Source organism: Siphateles boraxobius, unplaced genomic scaffold (genome assembly GCF_051911475.1).
Source record: "Siphateles boraxobius isolate OS27281-9 unplaced genomic scaffold, OSU_SipBor_1 26, whole genome shotgun sequence".
In the NCBI taxonomy this organism is placed as follows: Eukaryota; Metazoa; Chordata; class Actinopteri; order Cypriniformes; family Leuciscidae; genus Siphateles; species Siphateles boraxobius.
In genome coordinates, this window is record NW_027508876.1 from 1,108,072 (window position 1) to 1,120,432 (window position 12,361).

Below are 12,361 nucleotides of genomic sequence, written 5' to 3' on the forward strand. Positions count from 1 at the left end.
GCGATCTCCTCCGCGGTGCCTGGCGGTGACGCTGGGTAGCCCTCGGTGGACGACTCGACGCTCCTCCGCCGCCTGGTGGACGGCGACGGCTCCTCGGGTGCCTTGGGCAGACGGCAGGAGTCCCCCGCTCCCTGCTTGGCTGGTGGACGGCGCAGGCTCCGGCCCACGGCGAGCGGCGGCGACTCCTCCTCTCCCTCCCGGATGGCAGCCGCCCCTCCAATACCCAGGCAGCCGGCAGCGAGCTCGACCCTACCACCGGCAACTCACTCCAGCGCACCGCCTCGAGCGTCCATGGCCACGAGTCCCCCGCTCCCTGCTCCTCCCCTCGGTCGGAGGATGGCAGCAGGCTCTGGCCCACGGCGAGCGGCGGCGACTCGCGCACCATGCTCGATGGCACCGCGGATTCCCCACAGCGGCGAGGACTCTCTGACAGTGCGTTCCTCCCTCTTCCCGGGTTTCGGCACCAGTGTAGCAATGTTCAGGGGAGAAGGAGGCGGGAACCGGCGAACATTCAAATAAACTTTATTAAAATAAAACAAACCAAACTAAAATACCGCCAGCAGCCCCTCGCGGACGACTGCTGGCTTACCCAAAATAAACAAAACGGCCAGCAGCCCCTCGCGGACGACTGCTGGCTAAAATAAAACACAAATACAAAAAAACAAAACTCAACTAAAATACAGGCCTGTTCCTCTCTCGATCATCAACGTCGTCGCTCCTCCTTTATGCTTGCGCTCCTCCGTGAGAGATGCGAGACCGGTGTGCTCACAGGTGTTGCTCATTATCAATCGCACAACCGGCCTCGCGCCGTTCTCTCACATCCCTCGGCCGTCCTGTTCGCCACAGCTTGTTTTGAATGTATGAATGAATGACAGTAAAGTTTGTGAAGTATGAGATGAAGGACCTTTTTCAGGCACTTTCACAAATCGTTTCACATTGTCTTTTGTCTTCAGTATATTCGTCAATGTTCTATATTGTAATATTCTATATTTTGATAAAAAATGACTCTTACCACACTTCGAATAATGTACAAATCTTGACAATGTGATCTTGACGTTGTGCTCATCACATAATCGTTCACAAACATCAGTGCAGTCATTCCTTGACATTCACCCAGTATAATAAATCCAACTGCACTTATAGAGGCCGTGTTACACAACTCAACTCTAGTACTTTATAGTCCTCTGAGCAGCGAACAGGCCAAACATTCAGCACTTCAACACAAATATGGGAGCGATTAGGAGTTCTTTTGAAACCGACAAGGTAATTAAAACAAGATAGGCCCTGGTTCCTCGTAAATCTTGCATTTCACCACACACCTTTGCTTCTTTTCTCGTGCTGTTCTACAACCGGCGTTCAAGATAGAAGCGAGAGAGCTGAAGCGTAACCAACCTTTTAACTTTCAGGCCGCGCGGCAGCTAGAAAAATTAAGAAATAAGACGTCCCCCGTTAAACAGCGAGGTCGCTTGGTAGAAGGATAGCTGGAAGATAAATGTTTCTTCAATGAGCGGAGGTCCATGTGTTTGGCCAATAGTGCCTTAAGGACTTTCTGAGAAAAGACCGTTCTTAGTGTCCTGCTGCGGACGAAACTACACCCTAGCCGTTCAAGACGTTCCACTGGTCGCCCCTCGTCAATAAAAATGAGAAAAATCAAACGGAGGACATTGTACGTCACACTGTGAACATCTGCCGACCAGAGCCGGCAACTAATTCAGAAGCTGTCTTCAGTCTTCCTGTTTCATACGTGCTATATGATGCGATATGAACGTCTGCTGGGTGCGAGTGGCGTGAAAACGGGGTCTGATGTTTATCCCGGGACAGCTGTCAGAACATGAAAGGCTGTAGCTCGTTAAACCTAAGTGAAAATAACTGAATTGTTGTGAATTACAACAAAAGAATCATTTAAGAACCGTCTTTGGTCTTAACCAACATGTAAACTGTTGTGACCAACTGATTTTTGTTCTTTAATATTATGACCACAAGACTTTATTCCTGTAGAGTCATGTTTGATTTGGTGATGTTGTGGTAGTTTTATTGCCGTGACTGTGCTGTATAGATGCCACATGTCAGTGTGATTAAAAAGAAACAAAAATATATAAATAAAATAGCCAAACTCATTTTGAAGAACTACACTACCCATAATATTGACACGAGGATCCATCAATCAGAGCCACGGAAATGACCATCACGCCAGCAAACAAATGAGTAAACAACTAAATGACGCATTCAAAAGTTTGGGGTCGGTAAGATGTTTTTGAGAAGTCTCTTCTGCTCACCAAGGCTGCAGTTATTAGATCAAAAATACAGTAATAAAATAATAATTATTATTGCAGTTTAAAATAACTGTTTTCTATTTTTATATATTATGAAATGCAATTTTTTCCTGTGTTCAAAGCTGAATTTTCAGCATCATTACTCCAGTCTTCAGAGTCACATGATCCTTCAGAAATCATTATGATGATTTGCTGCTCAAGAAACATTTATGATTATTATCAAAGTTGTGCTGCTTCATATTTTCTTCATGTCCTTGCTGAATAAATGTATTAGTTAAAAAAAAAACTTTTGAATGGCAGTGTATATAAAGTTGTACATGTCTGATTGTTTTGCAATATTTTTGTTTTTATAATGAATGATTATTCAATAGTTGTATATCTTACATCAATTACAAAATGTGAAATGCTTTATGGCATGAGTAGTTCATTTCCTCAAACAAGTCTAGTATCTTTGTCTTTGGGTTGAAGCAAAATTATAAACAAAGCAATGTTTCAAATAGCTTCAAATCAAGTTTGTAATGTAATCCCTGTGGAGAAAATGAATATGAAACAATAATTTAGTACTAAAATACAGTAACACGTACTACAGTCATAGGTTAAGATAAGCAGAACTGAAACACAGATCACCAACAGGTGCATAGCGGTTAGAAATGCCAACCAACCCTGTTCATGACGATTCGTAAGTATTGTACAAGAAATTATGTAAAAAAATATGTACAATTGGATTCTTATGAAAACATGTGGTTTGTAGGTAAAACTTCACAGTGAAGGTCCATCCCTAAACTTAAAGGACAATTCCGGCCAAAAATGAACCTAGGGCTAAATAACACATGGGTACCGAGTCAACCGTTCTCTGGGATGCGTTTTCATGATAATCGAATGTACCCAGTTTTAACGTTAGTTTTAGTTTAACCACAGATTAGCTTATAACGCTAGTGTACAGGGCATCGAATATGTAAAAATAAAAATCACTAATCACTTCGAACCACGAACGCCGTGCTACGTGAGCTGAACTGTGACTATCGACCAGCACGAAACACGGCGTTCGTGGTTCGACTGGTCGAGACTGTTTTCCAAAGGTGGCTCCTGCTTGTATACGTGAAGTGAACTGTCTTTATAAAGTATCTCCTTATTAAACTGTCTGTACACTTACAGAGTTCTCAATGCTTCGGTTTGCAGGTAGAGACCCTCATTATGTTACCGTGTTAGTGTGGGGCTATTTTGAGCCTTGTTAGTGGTGTTAGCTGATTTTTATTTTTACTTATTCTATGCCCTATATACTAGCGTTATAAGCTCATCTGTGGTTCGAGCTAAAACTGGGTACATTCGATTATCATGAAAACGCATCCCAGAGAAGGGTCGACTCGGTACCCATGTGTTATTTAGCCCTAGGTTCATTTTTGGCCGGAATTGTCCTTTAACCCTCATGGGGCAGATCATTGAACGACATACAAATGACTGTAAGAATATACAAACAATTCACCAAATCATAACATACTAATGATTTGTCATTAGACTGTGTGGATCGAACATTATGCTCAGTCTGACATATAGCAAAATTTCTCTCAGTGAGGCTGAAGCTTTCAGATTCAGAGTCAAAGTCACTCTCAGCATGACTGGAAACGACCTACTGACATGTCAGCTCATGTCCATTAGCGCTTATATTATTATCAATGTGTATATATATATATATATATATAAAAAAAAAATTTTTATGTGTATGACATTAATGTGTGAACACTCCTGACAGCATAATCTCATATAGAATATGTGATCATGTTTTTATTAAACTAAAAATAGAAGGAGAAAAAAAACAGATAAATTGGGTTACTTGTTCATGTGCAAGCAGCAATATTTCAAAAATAATCCACTTCACTGACACTGAGAGCATGAATGTAATATTTTCTTTGCTTCCATAGATTGCTGGTCTACTACGAGACGTGGGAGTTTCCCGAATTGACAGCTCTTTTCTTCACTCCTCTCCTGACTGTATGTACCTAACCTCATATGCTTTAAAGCTGAGGCGCTTGGCATCTCAAATGAGCCTAATACTAACAACAACAATCGCCACATGAGTACAAGCAGCTCCAGAAAATAATTACACATTAAGTAAATGCAGTTCATTTGTATTAATCATATGGGTAAACAAACAGTAAAATGAACATTGTAAAATAAAGTGAGTCTGTTTTCCTCCAAAAGCAGATAAAGTTCAATCTGGCAGAACGAACACAATCAATACCAGAGATGTCGTCATCTGACAAAAATTCAATCAAATTATCAACAAACAAAAAATCCTCCCCATGAATAATTGTCAAAAACAAACAAAGGTTTGTATGTTTGTTTGCACTGGTCAAACGTATCCACCGGTCAAACAAATGTTTGCATGCACTGGTCAGTCCTTTCTAAAACATCATTACTCAGCAGAGGAGTGGTAACAAATATAACACTCGAACAGACACAGGCATAACAAACAGAAACGCTGCATTGTGGCTTCATTACCATGTATTGACTCATCCGAGCAAACAAATGACAATGATAAATAAGCAATAAGGGTCTGAGAAAAAGTGATCAAAATTGTCTTTTTTTACTTGAAAATTAAATTAAAGAGGCAATGTTATGCCCTTGTATGTCTTGGTTTTGTTTTTGGGCTCTACTAGAATAGGTTTTCATGCTTGAATGTTCAAAAAAACACACATTAGCCCTATTCAGACGGGACTAGTTTTCCAAACGTAGTTTGGGTTACAATTCTTATCACCAGAAATTCTCATCACCAGGCGTCTGTGATTTCAAATAAGTTTATAGAAGTGGCTGTTTATAATACACCCACATAAGTGAGTAGAGACGTATCCTACCCGATATATTAAAACTGATATTAAAATAATTAATATTCTTCGCCATTACTGCGATTTAGCTCTATATATTCATTTTATTATTCATTTTTTTCTTTAAATCTCATCCCTGTTGAAATGAAATGAAATGAAAGCATGCAGAAGATTGGTGTGTGAACGGTAGCTCAGGTAGGTCAAAAAACACACGAGGAGACGCGTTAGTATAATACAGTATCGGCAGTCACAGACATTGGCCGGGATTAGTTTTCTCACAGGACCGTTGAGGTTGCCGAAAAGCAGTAGGTAATTTGTGCTGAAATTTTTTCTGAGGATTTGTGAGAAAAACACAGACTTCAAAAGTACGTCTGAAACACAAATTACTGTATTGTCCGCCTGGGAAACTAGTCCCATCCGAATAGGGCTATTGTTGCAGCTCGTCTCTTCCCAGTCTGTCAGTAACGCTCTGTTTAGTTCCTGTCTCTATGAAGCCCCTCCTCCTGAAAAGCACACTCTGCTCTGATTGGTCGGCTGCACCAGTGTGTTGTGATTGGTCAAGCGCTTCGAGCGTGTTTGGGAAATGTCCCGTCCCTTAACAGAACTGTGAGTTATGTTTTCAACAGACTACTAACTAACTCAACCAGGCCTCGTCCCTTCATTTTGTGTATGCCTTGGTCAGGAATTATTTAAATAAGAATATTGTGACGTGTTTGTTCCCAGAAGAAAACTCAAGACTACAATGGAGGCGTTTCAGGGAGTTTCAGGAAACAGTGCGCAATAATAATATTAACAAGTCCCTTTGTGTTTTGTAACTTTGTAAACCTTTTTTCATATTCAAACAGCAACATTATACAATAAAGAAAGCTGAAAAGGTAAAAAAAAAACACACACAATAGATGCTCTTTGAATTAAATTTAAAATTAAATGACTCCATTTTTAATCTTTCAACATTTGCCATTGAGATATACAAAGAATACACAAAAGGATTAAAACTTTAAGCTTATGATATAAATGGTAGTATATTTGGAAATTGTTAAAGGTACCTGATAAGGGACAATGCTCCCATGGGCAGTTCCCCATCGCCTGGCCTCTAAACCAGCGTTGAGGTAGTTGGCAGCGATGTGAGTTAGACAAGCAACCTGTAGACATATTGAAGGAGAAACAAGAAAATAAAGTTGTAAATCTTGAGAACTGTCAGTAAGCTCATTATAACCTGCTGTTCGGAGCTTTTTGTTCTGTTTTTGTGACACAGCAGTTCATGTAGCCGTGACGTAAAACGTTCCTGGAATCCACTGTTTGTTATTCTGGAAAACTAACCAACAAAAACTTTAAGAGATGGACTAAAACCAAACAAACATTAAAAAAAAATCATATAACATTTCAGATTCAGCAATCATCTTGGTTGCAACGTTTGAATAAAAGCCGTTACAAAAAAGGTGTTGGCTTTTTTACGATGCCCATGTGACATCAGATCAGAAGCAATGCAGCTGAGACAATATTTTGCGATGTATAACAATGTACTGAGAGGACGCTGAGAATGTTAAGGGAGGTGGCATATTTTGTCAGATCAAAGCATGTCGGTGATGATTTAACAGTCTGGACACAATAGTTGTGCGGCTCCAGAGCGGCCGGACTGTCCTGCTGCACACCTTCAGCTCAACACATTCATCACTTCCAGCAAGTTTATTTCCATGACGTCTTACACTGAGGCGTTTGTTTAGCAAAACATTGGTTTCAGTGTTTAAACTGCAGGAAGCGATCTCATTTTTGTCCATATGCAAGCATATAAAAATCATTTATTAGGTCAACACTAAATCACATCTTAAATCAGGTAACACAATGCTGTGAATGTTTGGCTTGGGACAGTTTTGAAATGTTAATAAAACAGATATACTGTAAAAATGTAAAGTAAGCTCATTTATTAGGTCCTGGACTGAACCAGAGACTAAATGGAAATGTGTAATGCGAACAATCCACTTGGATTAAGTGCATCTCATAAGATAAACAAAAACTTGTGTTTAAAAATCAGGTGTTTTTCTTGAGAAATCATTGTAATTATTAAGAATATATCGAATTATAACGTGCACATAGACACTTCATTCGTGCCATCACCCTGTAGCCCAGGACTGGTTGCCTGAAGCAGGGTTGAGTCTGGTCAGGAACTGGATAGGAGACCTGGGAAAACCAGGTGTTATTGAGGCCAGCCTGTGGTGCGTGTGTGTGTGCGTGTGTGCGTGCGTGTGCGTGTGCGTGTGTACGTGTGTGCGTGTGCGTGTGTGCGTGTGTGTGTGTCCTAACGCCCCAGTACAGTGATGGGGACCCTACACTGTAACCAGCACCGTCCTTCAGATAAGGTCCTGACTCTCTGTGGTATTGAAAAACGCAATGGCATTTCTTCTAACACCAGTATATGAACCTGTAAGGACTCTCAGATCCGCGGATTATCTTCTTTTAATATTCCCACAAAGTAGTTGGTGATGCTTGCTGCTTTTATCCGCTAATCTCCCCGCCTCTCCAATAACCATACAGAGGAAGTAAGACATGCTGAAAATATGAATAGTTTTAAGTCTAAATTAAAAACATATTTCTTTAGTCTCGCCTGCCTGTAATATCTTATAATGCTTTTTATATATTTCATGTTTTCCTAATTTTTAGTTATTTTATGCCTTAGTTAATCCTTATAAACTTTTTTGGCATTCCTGTATTTTACTGGGTCTACTATCTATTGTATCTATTGTTTTTTTGTGCCTGTAAATCATTTTGAACTGCATTGATTTGTTTGTAAAAGTACTATATAAATAAAATCTGCTTGGTTGCTTGCAAAGAGTAGGGGTGTAACCTCGATGTCCTCGCCAAATTCCCCCATTGGCACTTATAAATGATGGCCTCTAAATAATCCCTCTCTCTCCCTGTGTGTGTGTGTGTGTGTGTGTGTGTGTGTGTGTGTGTGTGTGTGTGTGTGTGTGTGTGTGTGTGTGTGTGTGTGTGTGTGTGTGTGTGTGTGTGTGTGTGTGTGTGTGTGTGTGTGTGTGTGTGTGTGTGTGCACTGGTGCTGTTGTACTGTGGATGCTGCACACTGGTGGTGGACGAGAGATCCCTGATATGATTGTAAAGCGTAATATATATATATATATATATACACACACACACACATCCATCTTTCCTTCCGCCCGCCTCTTTGTGCACCACCTTTTATTTTTTTAAGATTAAAAAAGATATTAAGAAAAGAAAAGATTTTTCAACATAAACAACCAAACATAAGCTCGCATTGCATCGTGTCAACCCCAGGTATATACTAGATAAATTAATACTGTATTTTTTGCTTATTGTTTTACTCACAACTGTTATATGAATTCTCATTTATTTGATTTCCCCCTTTTTTAAAATATTCTGTTTTGACAGCAATTCACAAGGTGGGTATACAGTGTTATTTATTTTTTAACACATTATGTATATACTTATATAGTATTTATTAATATATTAAGATTTTTATGTTCTTATTTTATTAATTTTTAAAGTTTTAGTAATCTACACGGTTTGTTATTTTTATTAGTTATTAGTTTAAATTTGAAGTTTCGTCATTTTATTACCTCATCAGCCTAAACCTTTTACTATTTTACTTTGTTATTTTTTAGTTTTTAACAAACATTTTTTATCTATTTTAGCTTTATTTCTCTTGTGAAAACAATTGCAAGTGTTAGTTTTAGTGAACACTAACAACACTCCCAATTGCTTTATTAATGAATGTGTTACCTGATATGTATGTGCATAAATGTATTGTATGTATAGTATAAATTAAGCTGTCAAGTTATTGGTGCTCTTCTATTTTATTTTTTGACAATTTTGACCAGGTTTGTTTTTTCCTAATTTTCCATATTTCCTCTGACTTTTTTATGTCAACAGGTTCCACATAACTGGGTTACGTTAAACAAACATTATTTGTTCATGTAACTTCAACATCATGGAATTAAGTCATTTTAAGCGACCCAATTAAAGTAGTCTCAAAATTAATTTTTAAAGGCTTCCTGACATGATTCAGGTATTTTTTATGTTCATTCATCCATTAATATTTCATTTATATTAGTGACACATAATTCAATTGACAGACTATAGTTAGCTATTTGCTAGCAGTAGCACATATTAGCATCTTAAATGCTAAGATTTACATTCTTCTTCAACCAAAGCATAATTAAATCAGTCCACAGCCATACAAAATGCTCCACTCTTCTCCACAATGGTAACCCACTGTAATTTAAATGGTTCTAATAATTCCAATGTAATTGAACATTAAACACAATTACACACTATCAAGTCTTCCCATTTTCTCCAAAAAAATATAAAATAACACTTAATTTGAACATTTATTCTCTCTTAATTCAACCATATGCAAAGCACGCTGGGAACAAACAAGCACCGCCCAGTTTCAGTTAATGCAACACAAATCATTCATGTAATCCAACACAAACGGATTAAGTAAACTTAAATTTTACAACAATCAAATTAATTTAGGGCAAAATGGCAGTTGGCGTCGCAATACTGCCACACTCTGGATGTAAGATTTTTTTACTTAACATAAATGGTTTGTTTAGACAACATGTTAGGATTTTGTACTGTTAAGTTGAGACAAAAAAAACACATTTCAAGTCAAAAAACACAATTATTATAAGTAAACTAAATATAAATATATTATGTAAAGTGCACAACCTTCCTGCCTGGATCCTCTGAGTGAACTGACTTGCGTTACAGGGACTGATCTCAGACTTCTGCTGCCCTACAAACTCAAGAGCAGTCAACGCTCTATACAACACTTCTACGCAACAGAAAGATAGAGCCAAGAACACGAATGTGTTGGTAAAATATCAAAGGCAAAAATGCCAAGTAGCATGTTGTTACACTCATAGCACCACGTGTGAAGTATTCACCAGATCTTTAATTTAACCTGTGATAAACGTTCACAGGGCAGCAAGAGGTCGCTGAATATCACTGTTCTCCAAATCTGCTACACACATGTTCTTCTAGCCAGATATTTTCCAATTAAAACACAATAGAATGAACTAAAGCGCATCTCAGTCTTCTCTCCTGGGCTTCGGGACTTGTTCTTGGCACAACATCTAAGAAAATGTGAAAACTTTTCAAGCTGTTTCACTCAAAACTAAAACCAAAGACATACCCAGCATAATCGTCGATACTTCTGTTACCTTACTCTACCCAGGCACTGTTTCATTAGATAAAAAAGTACGTCGTAGTTAAAAAAAAAAAACTGTATTTAAAATATTTTCCTATAAAACATTCTCATATGTAATTTATTGTTAATACAAATATTTTTATGAGTTCTAAAGTCTCCGTTTCACATTTCTGTCTTTATGTTGGCAATTTGACTTTTCAACAAACAGCGGTTTACTTTACGATTGACAGTCGTAGAATCGAACTTATTAAGGGCGGCAAAAAAGCCTTGTTGATTTTTTTTTGATTTTTTTATCAGTAGCAAACTCAAAGTACAAAAATGCATTCCAGAAGGAAAAGTCTGAATGTGCACATTTCCCTGCTACAGATTTTATGAAAATTATGATGTATCGCATCTGCTGAGGTTCTGAAGTGTGCAATTAGCTTAGTTATTGCATAAGGCCAAAGGAGATGAGCAAACAGATAAAAAAAGGAAGGAGAACCACAAGTTGGGCAGCTCTTTCTAAGAGCTACAAGCAAGTTGTTGCTCATGGTTATTTATGAAACATACAGGTCAAAGGTCAATGCCAATATGGTAGACGTACTGTCTAAGTACATTTAAGGATAGCTATTGACCAATTTCACCACTCAATTTCAATTCACAAGCTTGCGATTAGATTCATTTGTTTACTAGCTGTTTTATTGATGTTTTTCCGCAGTTGTGCACGCTGTGAGTTATGCCGCTGCTCTCCGGTTGTGTTTTTTCTCCAGTAAATCTTGGACGATTATCCCTGTATGATACGAAGTCCTGCTTTGAGTAATAGTACTGGGTCACAGATCGGCGCAGTTCAGTGAACAAAACATTTTTACTAAACAACTTTTTTTAAATAAAATAATCTGGATTTCATGTTTATTACCGAAACTTGGCTCACTGAAAAACGATCTAAGCCCCTTTTCAGAACTTCTTCCCATGAACTGTGGCTTTTTCAGCTGCCCTAGAGAGTCAAGGAAGGGTGGTGGGATTGCTGTTAATTATAAAAACATTTTTAAGTGTAGGCTTTTATCAGTAGATAGTTATGACAGTTTTGAGGCTATGTTAGGCCGTGTGTCCACTAAAGCGTTTTTAGCCAGCTGAAAACGCTATGCGCTCTGCTGAAAACGCCTAGCTATGGGCGCTTGAGAGCGTTTTGGCAGCGCTGTGTTTTTTCAGTTGAGACACTTCATTGCTATGATACAGAATACGGTTAGCTCTGCTGGTTGACGTCGTTGTAAGGAAAGAATGTTGTGACGGTTGGTCGGTGTGGTATTTGTCCCGCCCCTCCTCCACTGTGATTGGACGGTTGGGTAAAAAGTGACAGTGATGAGCGCTGCGTTTTAACCAAAGTTGAACATTTTTCAACTCTCGGCGACCAGTAAAAAATGCCGGGCGTTCAGCGTATGAGCGTTAAATACACGCTCAGCGCCTCGTTACGCTCATGGAGTTTAAAAAACGCAGCGCTCCCATTGAAAACAATTGGAATTATACGCCAGCTGCGTGAAAAAACGCCTTGATGGACACACGGCCTAATGCAAAGTCGAATCCTCATGTTCTCTGCTCATTGCAATGATATATAGACCACCAAACTCTAAAAGTGACTATTTAAGAGACCTCTCAGAATTTTTACCTGATAAAGTCACAAGAAGTGAAAACATTTTAATTGTTGGTGATTTCAATATACATCTTTGTTGTCCTTCAAAGCCTCATGTAAAAGAGTTTGTACAGCTTATCGACTCTTTTAACCCAGGCAATCAGTATCTGGCCCAACACATAAGTTAGGCCATACACTAGATCTTGTGTTATCCTCAGGTTTCTCCATCAAAGACATTTATGAAAGTGACACTGGTTTTTCTGATCATTGGCCTGTTGTGTTTGACGGTTAGTTCTCTATTTTTTTGCAGCTCTGTATACCAGCCATCTACTTTTCTTGCTCGCCCCTTAAATTCATCTACTGTTACCAATTTTAAGGATTTGTTTTTAGCTTCGGGAGCTGGTTATACCAATTTGGCATCACAAGACATGGATGTTCGGGATATGGTTATAAACTTCAATGCTTCTTGTAC

At 38.7% G+C, this 12,361-nt stretch overlaps 1 protein-coding gene across 2 annotated transcripts in view; it reads right to left on the reverse strand.

Moving 5' to 3' along the window:
* sugct (succinyl-CoA:glutarate-CoA transferase) overlaps positions 1 to 12,361 on the reverse strand; it is a 158,314-nt gene that overhangs the window by 116,385 nt on the left and 29,568 nt on the right. For both annotated transcript variants that reach the window (XM_077244130.1, XM_077244131.1), the window contains one exon: positions 6,142 to 6,237. In XM_077244130.1, coding sequence (XP_077100245.1) covers positions 6,142 to 6,237 — 96 coding nt within the window. The remainder of the gene's footprint in view (positions 1 to 6,141; positions 6,238 to 12,361) is intronic.